Source organism: Aspergillus sydowii, assembly GCF_001890705.1.
Source record: "Aspergillus sydowii CBS 593.65 unplaced genomic scaffold ASPSYscaffold_4, whole genome shotgun sequence".
Classification (NCBI taxonomy): Eukaryota; Fungi; Ascomycota; class Eurotiomycetes; order Eurotiales; family Aspergillaceae; genus Aspergillus; species Aspergillus sydowii.
In genome coordinates, this window is record NW_024467862.1 from 2,109,737 (window position 1) to 2,123,763 (window position 14,027).

At 53.4% G+C, this 14,027-nt stretch overlaps 5 protein-coding genes across 5 annotated transcripts; 4 read left to right on the forward strand and 1 right to left on the reverse strand.

Annotated features, from left to right (window-relative positions):
- Positions 1-146: 146 nt before the first annotated feature.
- On the forward strand, positions 147-4,111 carry ASPSYDRAFT_44498 (HECT-type E3 ubiquitin-protein ligase). The gene is made up of 2 exons (XM_040846859.1): positions 147-3,339; positions 3,399-4,111. The coding sequence occupies exons 1-2, from the start codon at positions 334-336 to the stop codon at positions 4,068-4,070; spliced, it is 3,678 nt and encodes a 1,225-aa protein (XP_040703904.1). The 5' UTR covers positions 147-333; the 3' UTR covers positions 4,071-4,111.
- Positions 4,112-5,004: 893 nt separating this feature from the next.
- Positions 5,005-7,182, forward strand: pab1 (polyadenylate-binding protein; the record flags this gene model as incomplete). Its single annotated transcript, XM_040841975.1, has 2 exons — positions 5,005-7,055; positions 7,122-7,182. The coding sequence occupies 2 exons, from the start codon at positions 5,005-5,007 to the stop codon at positions 7,180-7,182; spliced, it is 2,112 nt and encodes a 703-aa protein (XP_040703905.1).
- A 571-nt stretch (positions 7,183-7,753) lies between these two features.
- On the reverse strand, positions 7,754-11,606 carry ASPSYDRAFT_78344 (uncharacterized protein; the record flags this gene model as incomplete). Its single annotated transcript, XM_040850948.1, has 4 exons — positions 10,866-11,606; positions 10,019-10,818; positions 8,344-9,779; positions 7,754-8,270 (listed from the first exon to the last, which is right to left on the reverse strand). The coding sequence occupies exons 1-4, from the start codon at positions 11,104-11,106 to the stop codon at positions 7,754-7,756; spliced, it is 2,994 nt and encodes a 997-aa protein (XP_040703906.1). The 5' UTR covers positions 11,107-11,606.
- Positions 11,607-11,643: 37 nt separating this feature from the next.
- Positions 11,644-12,348, forward strand: ASPSYDRAFT_88983 (Zn(II)2Cys6 transcription factor domain-containing protein; the record flags this gene model as incomplete). Its single annotated transcript, XM_040852093.1, has 4 exons — positions 11,644-11,709; positions 11,751-11,764; positions 11,813-11,875; positions 11,925-12,348. 4 exons carry the CDS (start codon positions 11,644-11,646, stop codon positions 12,346-12,348), a joined length of 567 nt encoding a protein of 188 aa, XP_040703907.1.
- Positions 12,349-12,572: 224 nt separating this feature from the next.
- Positions 12,573-13,966, forward strand: ASPSYDRAFT_88984 (FAD-dependent oxidoreductase; the record flags this gene model as incomplete). Its single annotated transcript, XM_040852094.1, has 4 exons — positions 12,573-12,587; positions 12,635-13,189; positions 13,248-13,564; positions 13,636-13,966. The coding sequence occupies 4 exons, from the start codon at positions 12,573-12,575 to the stop codon at positions 13,964-13,966; spliced, it is 1,218 nt and encodes a 405-aa protein (XP_040703908.1).
- Between the last annotated feature and the right edge of the window lie 61 nt (positions 13,967-14,027).

The window sequence follows — 14,027 nt, forward strand, 5'->3', positions numbered from 1 at the left end:
TTTATTAACCATTATGTGACAAGCACAATACAGTAAACAAAGTAGAAATACACCTACTTATCATAAAATAGTTATACTGATACTCTGGCCATATTGCACATATGGTGGTATTTAGGTGGAAGTGCGTGGCTATTAGGTGCCGATAGATGTCATCACAGGCTGAACTCCACGCCGAGTTCCCATCTCATTCTCATCAACGCCGCCTCATCCTGACACTCCCATCTTTGACCTGCGGCATGGGGTCCGTGGTGTCCCTTTGGCTTCCGGACTACTTACAACCTACAGTTCAAGTTCTCCCCGCCCATCCTTGATTCCGACCGAACCGTCGAAACCATGTTCACGTCCTTTACGGGCAACTCTCGCCGCCCCCGGCAGGTCAACCTCTCCGGCCGCAACAACAACCCCTTCGCCGCTTATCCCTCCGGCCGTCAGAACCCGCATGGCCCGGGCCCGCAAAATACCCTCGCCATCGCACAGCAGGAGCGACTGGCAAGACAACAGGAGAGGGACCGCTTAGGGGCCACGCGGGTCGTGCAGCGGACATGGAGGGGCTACCGCAGCAGAAAGACAACACATGAAATGTGGCGGGCGGAATGGGACGCGATCGAGGACGAAAGGACAGAGTCTCTGCCTCTGTTCGATGATCCCGCAAAGCAGCAAGGGAGGGAACTTCAGCCCGCTCCTCCGTTTGGCACGGCGAGTGCGTGTCTGTCGCAGCTCCGCCTGCTGGTCCAGTTCTTTGAACGGCGGAATAGCGGCGACGTCGCTCGCTTGGTATACTTCTCGGATGCCTTTCAGAAAACATTACACGAGGTGCCGTCTCTGGCCACGGAGGGGGAATGGACGATGCTTTTGAAGCGCCTGGCTGAGATGACCTTGCGGGTGCTGCGCTCGGCGGGTTCGTCAGCTGTGCCCGCCTTTGCTGTACCACGGCTTTTGCAGCTCTTGGTGTTTCTCACGGGTCTTATCCCCAAGCCGATGGCGCGCCTCGCCCAGGGATATTATTCGACCATGGCAATCCTGACGAAGAATTTTGCAACGATATCGGATCGGTCGCCTTTGTCGAAACCCGATCTTATTCAGACTGTTCTTGCTTTGCTATTACCTATCACTTCCGAGACCCTCACCGCATATGAGTGGTTCGCTAAGAGTTACCTTACCCTTCCCGATCTCATGGAGACTTTGGGGTCATTGGATATCTTGGCAAACAATGTAAACTACAAGTTATTGACGTCTGCCTTGGAACCTCTACATATCGGTTCCGCTGATGGCAACCAAAGTTCCGATGGAATGGACTCTCGACTTTGGCTGCTGGCCTATTTCATCTTTTTCAATAGATCCGCGTTAGGAGATCAAATCACGAACCACTCCCCGGAGCTTGGTTTCGTCAAAGTCGTTTCAGAACTGTTAAACTCAACAGCGCTGCAAATTACTCGGCGCTTGGAGGCTGAGGAGTCTGCGGATTTTGACGACGATAATAATAATAAGCGAGCCTTTCTACATCCGTTTATAAAGGATCAACTATTGAGCCTGGTCAACCCAGCCAGCATAACAGGTCTACTTTCACAGCTCCAACCCACCCACCTATCCCAAGGCGAACTCGCAGATTCCAACTCTGATGCTTCCAAAGACGCCAAAGATCTCGCTAACTATGCTTTGACGCTGTTAAGAGTCTTCCCTCGGCGAGGCGATGATATTCGCATGTGGCTGTACTTGGGATCCGCTGCTTCATCAGACCGACTGGGTGGATCAACATCGAGAATACCAGCTGTCAAATACTTTTGGCATGCATCAAGGTCTAGTAAGTTGTTCGCAGCGATCAGTCGTGACTCGACAAAGGTTTTGCCGCTACTGAAGCCTGCGGGCGCGACATCTGGACCTACGGACATTTCTCAAATCGACAGGGACCAGGAATGGACCACTATCCTCCTTTTCCTCGAGCTGTATACTTTCGTCCTCAAGGTTATGGACGATGACGAGTTTTTCTCTAGCGCCTCATCGTTTACTGCTTCTTCCAATGCGCGTGTGACTTGGACCAGGGAAAGCGCACTTTCGCTCAAGGATGTCAAAGAACTGACGGTCTTCCTCAAGAATCTTGCGTTTACCCTTTACTGGAACTCGGCCGACTTGACCGAAAATGAAACAATCCCGGATGGCGGTGCGGGACTCCGAAGTTATTTCAGTTCATCCACTCCGCAGTTGGACACGATAGGGAGCGTTAGGGATATAGAAAACAAAAACAAAGAGAAGGGCCTACCTGGTGTAACAGGAATCCCACTCGATTACTTCAAGGGTCTTATTACAGGCCTTCTACGGATGGTCCACGAACGGGACTCGCGACGAAAGTTCCTTCCCGAACGTCACTGGTTGATGACCGACCGGTTCGACATGGAGGGATTCATCCCGGCTGTCGTCGCAGAAGAAGAGAACAGGCACCAACTTCAAGACGAAGACGAAGAGGACCCTGATGACTTGATGAGCGATGCTTATGATGAGCCGTCCCTCGGGCTTGTCGGAACAGGCTTTGCCCAACAAGCGCGCCGTATTGAATCTCTGCGGCGCCGCCAGCAGCAGGCTGCTCGTCGAAAACAACTGGAGGCCGTGGCGCCACGTCTGGAAATACTGAAGAACATGCCCTTTTTCATACCATTTGCGACACGGGTACAGATTTTCCGCGAGTTCATCTACCGCGATCAACTCCGCCGAAGACACGGGTTCATTGACCCCGATTCATGGCGGATGTCAGTGGCGCAGGCGTCTATGGGCGCACTTAATGGGCCGCCAATGACGGATATACTTAATAGGCACCATGCGAATATTCGACGTGAGAGTTTGTTCGATGATGCGTTTGACCAGTTTTATGAACTTGGGGATGGACTCAAGGAGCCGATTCAGATTACATTTATTGACAAGTTCAATGCGCCAGAAGCGGGCATTGATGGAGGTGGTGTTACGAAGGAGTTCCTCACCAGCGTCACCAATGAAGCGTTCAAGTCTACGGTTGGCTTGCGGTTGTTCGAAGAAAACGACCAACACCTGCTCTATCCTAGTCCGGTTGCAGTTGAGCAACGAAAGGAAAACCTGCGGCAGTTGGGATTGAAGGAAAACACCTCTGACTGGAACGAGCAAGTCCGTGACTTGCTCCGGAGGTATGAATTCTTGGGCCGTGTAATTGGAAAGTGTCTTTACGAAGGGATTCTGGTCGACGTTGGTTTTGCACCGTTCTTCCTGCTAAAGTGGGCTTTGACGGGCGGGATGAGTTCTGCTCAGCGGGAGACAGCGTACCGAGCAAACCTCAACGATTTGAAGGACTTGGACTCAGAGCTCTATCAAGGTTTGGTATGTGAAATTTAGCCCCGTGATTTCAATTCTTTGTTGCTAATTTCTTCACCGTTCAGCTGCAATTGAAGAACCATCCCGGAGATGTAGAAGACTTCTCGCTGAATTTCACCGTCACCGACACGATACCTCTCCCAGATGGACGCAGTCGAACCATCACTCGAGACTTGAAGAGCAACGGTTCCGATACGACTGTCACGAATCAGAATCGCTTAGTATACATATCTTACATAGCTCGCTACCGGCTTCAAATACAGCCGGCCCTACAAACCAACGCCTTCCTGCAAGGCCTGGGTCAGGTAATCCAACCATCATGGCTATCGATGTTCAACCAATCCGAACTACAGACGTTAGTGAGTGGCGAGTCCGGTGACATTGACGTTATGGACCTGAGACGAAACACTTTGTACGGTGGCGTGTACACAATAGGCGATGACAAAGAGGAGCACCCGACAATCAAGCTATTTTGGGAGGTAATGGAAAGAATGACAAACGAGGAGCGACGGAAGGTGCTTGGGTTTGTCACGTCGACACCACGGGCGCCGTTGTTGGGGTTCAGCCACTTGCATCCGCGGTTCAGCATCCGCGACTCCAGCGAGGACCAGGAGCGGCTTCCTAGTACGAGCACTTGTGTGAATCTGTTGAAGCTGCCGCGGTATAAGAGCGCGAATGCGCTGCGGGAGAAGCTGTTGTATGCGGTGAACTCGGGGGCCGGGTTCGATCTTAGTTAGATTAGAGTAGACTATGAACAATTGAAACAACTTTCTACTTATCGTTCTTTAACTCCGTCCGACTGTGGCGCCAGCCCTAAAGCGGCGGCACCTCGACCAAAAGCGGACTAGCGCAGCCAAAATGGCCAGAAAAAATAAAATCCAGAAAAAAGGAATCGGACCGCCTTCACGTTGAAGTTTTTTTGTCTCTTTCTCTCTTTGATCTTCCTTTCCTCCCCTCCTCAAAGACTCTCTTCCCTTTCATTCTTCTCTGCCATCCTCCCTTTTTTTCGACTTCTATCGGAAAAAAAACTCCAAAAAAAACCCGGAAAACTAAAAAAAGTTAAATATCCCATCCTCCTCCTCGGATTCACTTATCTGAATCTATACCTCTCCACTGTGCGGTGTGTGCGTCTTGTGTGGTTGAATTCCCGTCTCGCTGCCGCCTTTGCCTCATTCCTCGTGATCGCGTCTCTTCGCATCCTCAAAAGTCTTCAATTCGATTCTTCCTGCCCTTCACCGACCGTCTCTCCAGTCTCAACCGAGCCCGTACGTCCTCCGCTGTGCTGTTCTTGTGTTGCTGCGTTTCTTGGCTGCCTTTTCTGTCGCGACCGCCTTTAATTTCCCCTCCTTTGATTGTGGGATCGACAGAGAAAATCCTCCCCTGCGCATCTAGCCTGTGCTGGGGTATGTGGTTCCTCTGAGATGCCCTTTGATGCCTTTTCTTAATTACATTGCTCATGCCTCGGCTGGTGGTCTTGCTGTTATGGCTGGAAAATTTGCTGGGGCGGATGAACAATGATTGCTGTTTTTGAGCTCGCGCAGCTCTTACTCTGCCTTTGATTGAATTGTTCATCTTTTTGTGCTTCACTGTCCTTCACGCATGCCCAGATTTGACATCTTTCAGTCTGCTAACGCGTTTTTCTTTTGTGGATTGCAGTAATCTACCTTCAAAATGTCCGCCGAAGCCGCTACCACCCCGGCTCCCGCCGAGAACACTGCCAACGGCACTCCCGACAACGCCGCTGCCGCTGAGGTTACCGCTGTCGAGGCCCCTGCTACCACCTCTCAGCCTCACTCGGCTTCCCTCTATGTCGGTGAGCTCGACCCCTCCGTGACGGAGGCTATGCTCTACGAGCTCTTCTCCTCCATCGGCCAGGTCGCTTCCATTCGTGTCTGCCGTGACGCTGTCACCAGACGCTCGCTTGGATACGCCTACGTCAACTACAATGATACCGCTCACGGTGAGCGTGCTCTTGATGAGCTCAACTACACCCTGATCAAGGGCAAGCCCTGCCGTATCATGTGGTCCCAGCGTGACCCCGCTCTGCGCAAGACTGGCCAGGGCAACGTGTTCATCAAGAACCTCGACAATGCCATTGACAACAAGGCTCTCCACGACACCTTTGCTGCCTTCGGTAACATTCTCAGCTGCAAGGTTGCTCAGGATGAGTTCGGTGTCTCCAAGGGTTACGGTTTCGTCCACTACGAGACTGCCGAGGCTGCCAACAACGCTATCAAGCACGTTAACGGCATGCTTCTGAACGACAAGAAGGTCTTCGTCGGCCACCACATCTCCAAGAAGGACCGCCAGAGCAAGTTCGAGGAGATGAAGGCCAACTTCACCAACATCTACATCAAGAACATCGACCCCGAGGTTGAGGACGACGAGTTCCGCAAGATTTTCGAGAAGTATGGTGAGATTACTTCCGCCACACTGAGCCGTGATTCGGAGGGCAAGAGCCGTGGCTTCGGCTTTGTCAATTACTCCACCCACGAGAGCGCGCAGGCCGCCGTTGAGGAGATGAACGACAAGGAGGTTCGTAGCCAGAAGCTCTACGTTGGTCGTGCCCAGAAGAAGCATGAGCGTGAGGAAGAGCTCCGCAAGCAGTACGAGGCTGCCCGTATGGAGAAGGCCTCCAAGTACCAGGGCGTCAACCTCTACGTCAAGAACCTCACTGATGACGTTGACGACGAGAAGCTGCGCGAGCTGTTCGGTCCTTACGGTACCATCACTTCCGCCAAGGTGATGCGCGACACCAACCCCGCTGAGCCTGCTACTCCGGAGGAGTCTGAGAACAAGGAGACCAACAAGGAGAACGAGAAGGCTCCCGAGCCTGAGAAGGAGGAATCCTCTGAGGAGAAGGAGAAGGAGAAGGAGGGCGAGCAGAAGGGCGAGAAGAAGCTCCTCGGAAAGAGCAAGGGCTTCGGTTTCGTTTGCTTCAGCTCCCCCGATGAGGCGTCCAAGGCTGTCACCGAGATGAACCAGAGAATGGTTAACGGCAAGCCTCTCTACGTTGCCCTTGCCCAGCGCAAGGATGTCCGCCGCAGCCAGCTCGAGGCCAGCATCCAGGCTCGCAACAACATCCGCCAGCAACAGGCCGCTGCCGCTGCTGGTATGCCCCAGACCTACATGCAGCCTGCCGTTTTCTACGGTCCTGGCCAGCAGGGCTTCATCCCCGGCGCTCAGCGCGGCGGTATGTTCCCTCCCCAGCCTGGTATGATGATGGGTATCCCTGGTGGACGCCCCGGCCAGTACCCTCCCTTCCCTCAACAGGGCGGACGTGGCGTTGGCCCCAACCAGCAGATGCCCCCCAACTTCCAAGGCCTCCCCATGGGTGCCATGCAGGGCCCTGGTGCCATTCCTAACGGCATGGGCTACCCTCAGATGGGTCAGGTCCAATTCGGCGGTGGCCGTGGTCGTGGCGGTGTCCCTGGAATGGGTGGCCCCATGCGTGGTGGCTTTGGTGGTGGCCGTGGCGGTGTTCCTCTTGGTGGTCAGATGCGCCCTGGCCAGGGTGGTCGCGGACAGAACGTCGGACAGCCCGGACCTACTGAAACCGCCGGTGGACTCTCCGCCTCGGCTCTTTCCGCCGCTCCTCCCCAGCAGCAGAAGCAGATGCTCGGTGAGGCTCTTTACCCCAAGATCCAGGCTGCTCAGCCCGAATTGGCTGGTAAGATCACTGGTATGCTTCTCGAGATGGACAACACTGAACTGCTTGGCCTGTAAGTTTTCTCTTACTAACCTCTTGCAATATGTTAATATGCTAATGATGTCCCGATAGTCTCGAGGATGACGAAGCTTTGCGCGCCAAGGTTGACGAGGCCCTTAGCGTTTATGATGAGTACATGAAGAACAAGACTGATGAGCCGGCTGCTGAAAGCAAGCCCAAGGAGGCCGCCGCCGAGGAGGCCCCTGCTGAGGAGAACAAGTCGTAAATATTGTGGACATAATACCTGGTGTACCACGGATTTGTGATTTCATGTTCCTGCGGGCTACCATGTCGGAATTTTGTCCCCCACGTTCTATTTTTGATGACATGACCTACCCATTGAATTAACGATTCATCTCTTTCTATCCGCATTCCCTATATCCTCTTATTATCCGCCCTTTACTCTCCTATTTCTTTTTATTTTCAAATTTTTTTTTATCCCTCCTGGTCCTGATATCCCTGGGTTCCCGACGTTCTTGTGTAGGACGGGAGAAAAGTTATTCGGATTCCATGGCTTTTTCTTTTTCTGTGACGAGAGGGAGGAAGTTGTGATGTCTTTTAGCTTCTTACCTGCTCGTTTACTACCGAGATGACACGAGTGTAATATAGACTTATGACTTCCTCACGGTTTTAGTAGTCTTCTTGACTTGTAGTTGTGATATATATCCAGTGTCTTCCGTAGTCGTACATATCATCATCACTCATCGAATCCTAAAAAGTCGGATACTGCTGCCCAAACAAATCCATCAAACTATCAAAATTACCCTCCTGCAACAAATCCACCATATTCATATCCAAATCCAGCGACTGATCCCAGTCCCCGACTCCCTGCCCCAGCACGGCATTCCCACCAAATAACCCGGAAACACCTAGTCCATTATCACCGGCAGTATTCCCGGCGAGACCAGATGTATCGACGCCGTGGTCCTCAGCAAAATCTTGTTCTGCAGGTGCAGAGTTACTATCTAGTTTCCGTTTCTTCCTTGTTTTACTCGATAGTCCTGCGTGCGGTTGCGATGTTGGTGCTTCCTCGCCGACACCCGGTAATGAAGTAGACTGGTCAGCGCCCGCAGTTGTTGCTGTAATAGTAGCGGTTGCAGCTGGGCCTGCCGTCTCCTGTCGTCGGGAGACAGCGCGCAGAAGGAGCGTGAGTGCGCGGTGGCAGTGTTTAGCTGGTTCCCATTGCGTGGACATGGCGCGGATGATGTCGATGCAGGATGAGATTTCCCTTTTTTTTTTTTTTTCACAACCGTTAGCTTTCTTCCTTGATTTTGACTGGTTGCAGTAGGAAGATGACATACAGAACACCCTTTGCAAGGACATACTGGCCCAACTGACACGCAAACGCGAGGACTAGACCGGCCATCCACGCGGCGGAAAGGAAGCCCGGCCAGAAGAGGGCTTGGCCGGAGTCGCGCTGGGCTTTGAGGGCGAGGAGAATGTGGCGGGCGGCGGAGATGCAGGATTGGAGAGCGGAGGCGAATTCGGGGGTTGTGTTTGGGAGGCTGAGAGAGGGGCGGTGGAGTAAAAGGAGGAGATGTTGGTAGAGGATTGTGAAGAAGGGGGTATAGTTGAAGGGGGTTTCGTCTATTGAGGCTGTGTCTGCTGCTGCTGCTGCTGGTGGATGTGATGACTTGTGTAGAGGGGGAGGAGACGGGGGTAGGTCGAGACTATTCCACCACTTATGGACTGAAGTCGTCAGGACAAGGACTGATGTTTGGGAAATAGAGCGGACGAAGATTGATTTGTGGAAGAGCTCGAGGGCTTCGCCGGTTAGTTTGCCTGATTCGACGTAGCTTGCGAAGGGGGTCTCTTTTCTGGCTTGCTCGGCTTCGCCCTCGGAACGGGAGAGTGGTGTTGTTGAGGCGTTTGGGGGAGGGAGGTGCTGCAAGGGCTTGTGGACCTCTGCGCTTCCCGGAGGGCAGACGTCGATGTCGGAGTCTTGGACACCGAGAGGGAGGCCTAGGGCCTGGCTGAGGTAGCGGTCCAAGGCGTAGGCAGACCAGAAGATGCGCTTGCGGAGGTGACGGTGCTGCGAGGAGGTGGAAAGCTCGCGGTATCGGAATGGACAGCGGTGCAGGCCTGCGTGAAGCATTGAGCGCAGCATGCAGCCGCCGACGGTAGATGCTGTGCGCAAGGACATGGTAGCTACCAGATAGAGCTGACAGGCGAGTAGAGCCTGCAGAGAGAGAAGATCATGACGCACTGTGAGCGGACTCAGTAGAGTGTGTATACTGGCGCTGATCGGTGGTTGGATCCTGCATTCCCGAGGCAGTGGGAGACCAGGGCTAGTCAGACTAGCTAGATGGAAGACGCATTGGAAGATCGTAGTCCAAGAAGCATTGTGCTTGTTTCGTGTTGGCTGATGAGTCTGCAATTGTGGCTTTTCAGAGTATAAACTCTCCATTGCATGCAAGAAGGTTGGTCCATGGATGAACGGGAACAGAGGATGCCAGACTTTGAAGTAGACCATCATGAGGTCGCGAGCCAGAGGCTGCGGCGGCGCCTGGCCGAGGACGCAAGCAATTGAAGGATCATAGTCCCACTGTGAAACTGGCGTCTCCTCGTGCGTATTTGAATGCAAATTCTCTTCGCTGCCGACGAGCGTGTCCTCCGGCTGGGGGAATTCGGTCGACGAGGAGCCGAAGGCGCGGCGGACGGTGTTGATGAAGAAGACGCCACTGGACGAGCCCACAAACTGGCTCTCCTGAGGAGAATGGGCTTTCAGCGAGCCTATCTCTGGGGTTTCCATTTTGATCATTTTATCATGGCGGAAAGTGATGAGAATAAAAAGAAAAGGATGAAGTGAGGTTGAGGTTGAAGTTGAATGGGAGACCGGAAGATCTTGCTCCGATACTTAGGTATACAACACAGCACCAAAAACTTCTCTACAACTTCTACGGCAACATTCTTTCTTAGTCAAAAGTTTCACATTTCATACTTGGGTAATTAAAGCCGGTCGATTTCTGCGCAAACTGCGTCCACCACGTCCTGCGTCTTCGCCTTCCCGCCTAAATCGGCTGTCAAGATTCCAGCCTCGCACACTCGCTCAACACAGCCCATCAGCTTGTCTGCGGCATCCTTCTCCCCAAGCCATGTAAGCATCTCTGCGGCTGACCAGAATGTTGCTACCGGGTTTGCCACACCCTTTCCAGTAATGTCAAATGCGCTCCCATGCACCGGTTCGAAGACAGAAGGGTTCTTCCGTGTTGGATCCAGGTTACTCGAAGGAGCTACACCAATCGACCCAGCAAGTCCGGCGGCCAAGTCTGACAGGATGTCCATGTGCAGGTTCGTTCCAACAATGGTGTCCAAGGAGTCGGGCTCGGCTACCATTCGAATGGTGATCGCATCCACCAGCATCTTATCCCAGTCGACGTCTGGGAAGTCCTTGGATACCTCCTCCGCTACTTCGTCCCAGAGGACCATCCCGTGACGCATCGCGTTGCTTTTAGTCACAACCGTAAGCTTCTTGCGCGGTCGCGAACGGGCAGTCTCAAAGGCGAAGCGCATGATGCGCTCAATGCCCACGCGGGTGAACATGGCAAGCTCTGTAGCGGCTTCCCACGGTTGGCCGACGTGGCTGCGGCCGCCTTGACCGCAGTACTCGCCCTCGGAGTTCTCCCGAACAAGCATCCAGTCGATACCGTTCTTCGCTGTGTTGAGGGGAGACTTGGTGCCAGGGAATGTCCGGACGGGACGGACGTTGGCATATAGTTGAAGAGGGCTGCGGATCTTCAATAGCAACCCCCACAAGGAAACATGGTCGGGGACATCTATCACTGTTAGATAAGAGAACCACTTGCAGAGCAGGAGAACTTACCAGGATCGCCGACAGCGCCAAAGAGAACTGCGTCAAACTTGCGGAGAACATCCAAGGCATTATCCGACATGAACTGGCCGTGCTCTTTGTAGTAGGTTGTCCCCCATGGGATATGGGAGAACTCGATCTGGAAGCCCAGCTTGGAGGCGAGCTTGTTGACGACCTCAATGGTGGCCGACACCACTTCCTGGCCAATGCCGTCACCTGGAATTGAAGCGATTCGATGCATCTTCTGTGTCATGTTTCTCTGTGGCAATTGCTTGTTGATGTTGTGACAGTGGGTGCATATAGCTCGTTATATACCGGTAAGTCGGGAGTATATCGGTAGAACAATCTGCCTGATCAGTCCCCCGAACCCCGCCACCTGTATCCGCCATCGGACATGCTTCCAGCTGTTTCTTGGGCAAGAATTCCGACGAGTGTTCTCTAGTTACGTTGGCTGTATGAGTTCATATTTACCTTACGGGATATAAGTCCGATTGGTGAAGGGATTGAGGTTTCCGATGTTGGTCGTGGAGATTGCAGTCATCTACTGGTCCCGATCTGCGTGAGCCGCACCACAAGCAGTTCCAACAACACGCATTTCCTCTCTAGAAGAGTAACAAACTATATGCTCCGGAGCTAACTCGATATGCATAAATCGATTGCTGCAGGTCAATGCGCTCTGAAAGTATGTAGATCACGTGACCTAATTTTTTTCTAGCAAATCGACGCGACACCAACCTGTCATCCCAAATTCACATCACAGCCTGCATTTATCTCTCTTTTATTCTTCAAAATGCCTGTCCGATCTCAGTCGCGCATTACAACCGCCTGTAACTCTTGTCGCCTGCGTAAACAAAAGGTAAGCGTCTCCTCCCAGCAGAGCCAGGCTAATCCTGCCAGTGTAGTGGAAATAAGTAAGCATCGCAACACAGTACGATCACACAATTCTAACGAGAGGAAAGGCCAAAGTGCATACAATGTTTTGACCACGGGCGAAACTGCGACTGGCCCGAGCAGCTGAAGCGGTATGTACGATTCGATTACGAGCAAGTCCCCAGGTGCTAATCCCGACAGAGGACCCGCAAAAGGCTACATCGAATCCCTCGAGCGCCGCCTCCATGACACAGAGAATGTCCTCTTAGGGCTTCTGGAACAGGTTACTGACTCCCAGCTCGCAGGCATCCCACATCCCACGGCGCAGCTCCGGTCGGGGAAACGGGGCAGCGAGTACTGGGGCTCATTTCCACTACGATCTGTGCAGGAGATCCGGTCGTGGCAGGAGGACTGCCAGCGATCAGCTCCAGAGCATGCTTCTACTTCTACCCCCACGCCTTGTCTTGATCAGCCGGGGTTCGTTACTCCTGCTGCTGTAGATGCACCTGTGACGCAGGAACAGTCGCAAAGGCTGCAGGCGCAGGAAAGCCCGGAACCGCAACCGAGCGTGAGTGCGTGGAGTGGAGCGCCCTCGGCGAACTTTCAGCAGCAGTTTCTGTGGTAATGGCTGTCGCTCGGTCTTATTCGCTGTATCCCCTCAACGGTGCTGGCACCGTCAACTCGGGTGGTCTCAGGGGTACTCCCGGGTTCTAGGGATCCCCCCGGCCTCCGCAGCCCCGCAAATCAACCAACTCAACCGATGGCTTGAGGCCGAGGGAGAGAACGCCCCACGGTGAAGTGATTCATATGCAGCGCCGATGTGACAGCAATTAACAACCAGACATAGTAATGGCTTTCAAGAAGGTCAGTCTTCCGCCCAGTACAGCTGAATGGGGGCTAATATGCAGTAGATCATCATCGTCGGCGCAGGCCCATCCGGGCTCATTCTCGGCCTCCTCCTCTCCAAACAAGGCGTGGAAGTCGACCTCCTCGACGCCGACACAAAGGTCAACGATCAACCGCGCGCTGCACACTATGCCTCCCCAGCTGCCTACGAGCTCGACCGCGCAGGTGTTCTTGACGATGTGAAATCCCGCGGCTTCACGTTCAAAGACATGGCCTGGCGCAAGCCCGACACTACGTTCGTGGCTGGGACCACCACTGAGCATCTTCCTGCAGACTACCCGCACTGCATGGTGGTGCTACCGCTCGACCTCCTCGGCCAGCTGCTCGTCGAGCACATCGAGCGCCAACCCACGGCGCATCTCAAATGGTCTCATCGCGTCCTGAAAGTCGAGCAGGACGCGGACCAGGCGTGGGTGGACGTCGAGACTCCAACAGGCCAACAGCGCATGCAGGCAGACTATGTCATCGGCTGCGACGGCGCAAGCAGTACCGTTCGCCGCGAGCTCTTCGGGCCCGAATACCCAGGTGAAACCCTCAACGCGCAAATCATCGCTACAAATGTGCCCTTCTCCTCTCATGTCCTTCACACTACGCAACACGATACTAACAGATTATCAGGTCTACTATGATTTCACAAAATCTCTCCCCTCAGACTCAAACTTCATAATCCACCCGGACAACCTCTACATGGCGGCCCGGATCACAAATGACGGGCTGTACCGGGTAACATACAAGGAAATCCCCAATCTCAGCCGCGAGGAATACATCGCCCGCCAGCCAAAGCGTTACGAGGATATTCTGCCGGGACACCCGAAACCGGGAGAGTACAAAATCACCAATATCTCCCCGTATAAACTGCAGCAGCGCTGTGCCCCGTCGTTCCGTGTTGGGAGGGTTGTCCTGGCGGCTGATGCGGCACACCTGTGTAATCCATTGTTCGTTGTTCCTTACTCCCTAGATCTCCCCCGCCCCTTCTGAAATGCCATAGCTAATAAATGTGTTACAGCGGCGGTCTCGGCCTGACAGGTGGAATTGCCGACGTGGGCAGTCTCTACGACGCGCTAATCGGGATCCACAAAGGACTCGCGGACTCGAATATCCTTGACAAATACGCTGAGATCCGCAGACAGATCTGGGTCGAGATTATTGACCCGATGTCGCGGGAGAATTTTGCGCGCCTGCACCAGGACGCGGACACAGCGTGCGAGAATGATCCGTTCTTTAAGATCTGTATACAGGCGGAAACGGATAAGAATCTGAGTAGGGAGCTTGCATTGGGGTATGATAGGTTGAGGGTCGATATGACGCAGTTTTATACTCGGAAGCCTCATATTTAGCTAGTTTGACAGGGGTACTTTAGTATATAGTAGCCTCTATCTATCACTAACTAGCAAGGGT

Excerpts from the sequence above, each read along its gene's own strand:
- ASPSYDRAFT_44498 (XM_040846859.1), top strand. The coding sequence starts at position 334 with ATGTTCACGTCCTTTACGGGCAACTCTCGCCGCCCCCGGCAGGTCAAC. Across the intron at positions 3,340-3,398 it reads CAGAGCTCTATCAAGGTTTG|CTGCAATTGAAGAACCATCC; the intron begins GTATGTGAAATT and ends TTCACCGTTCAG.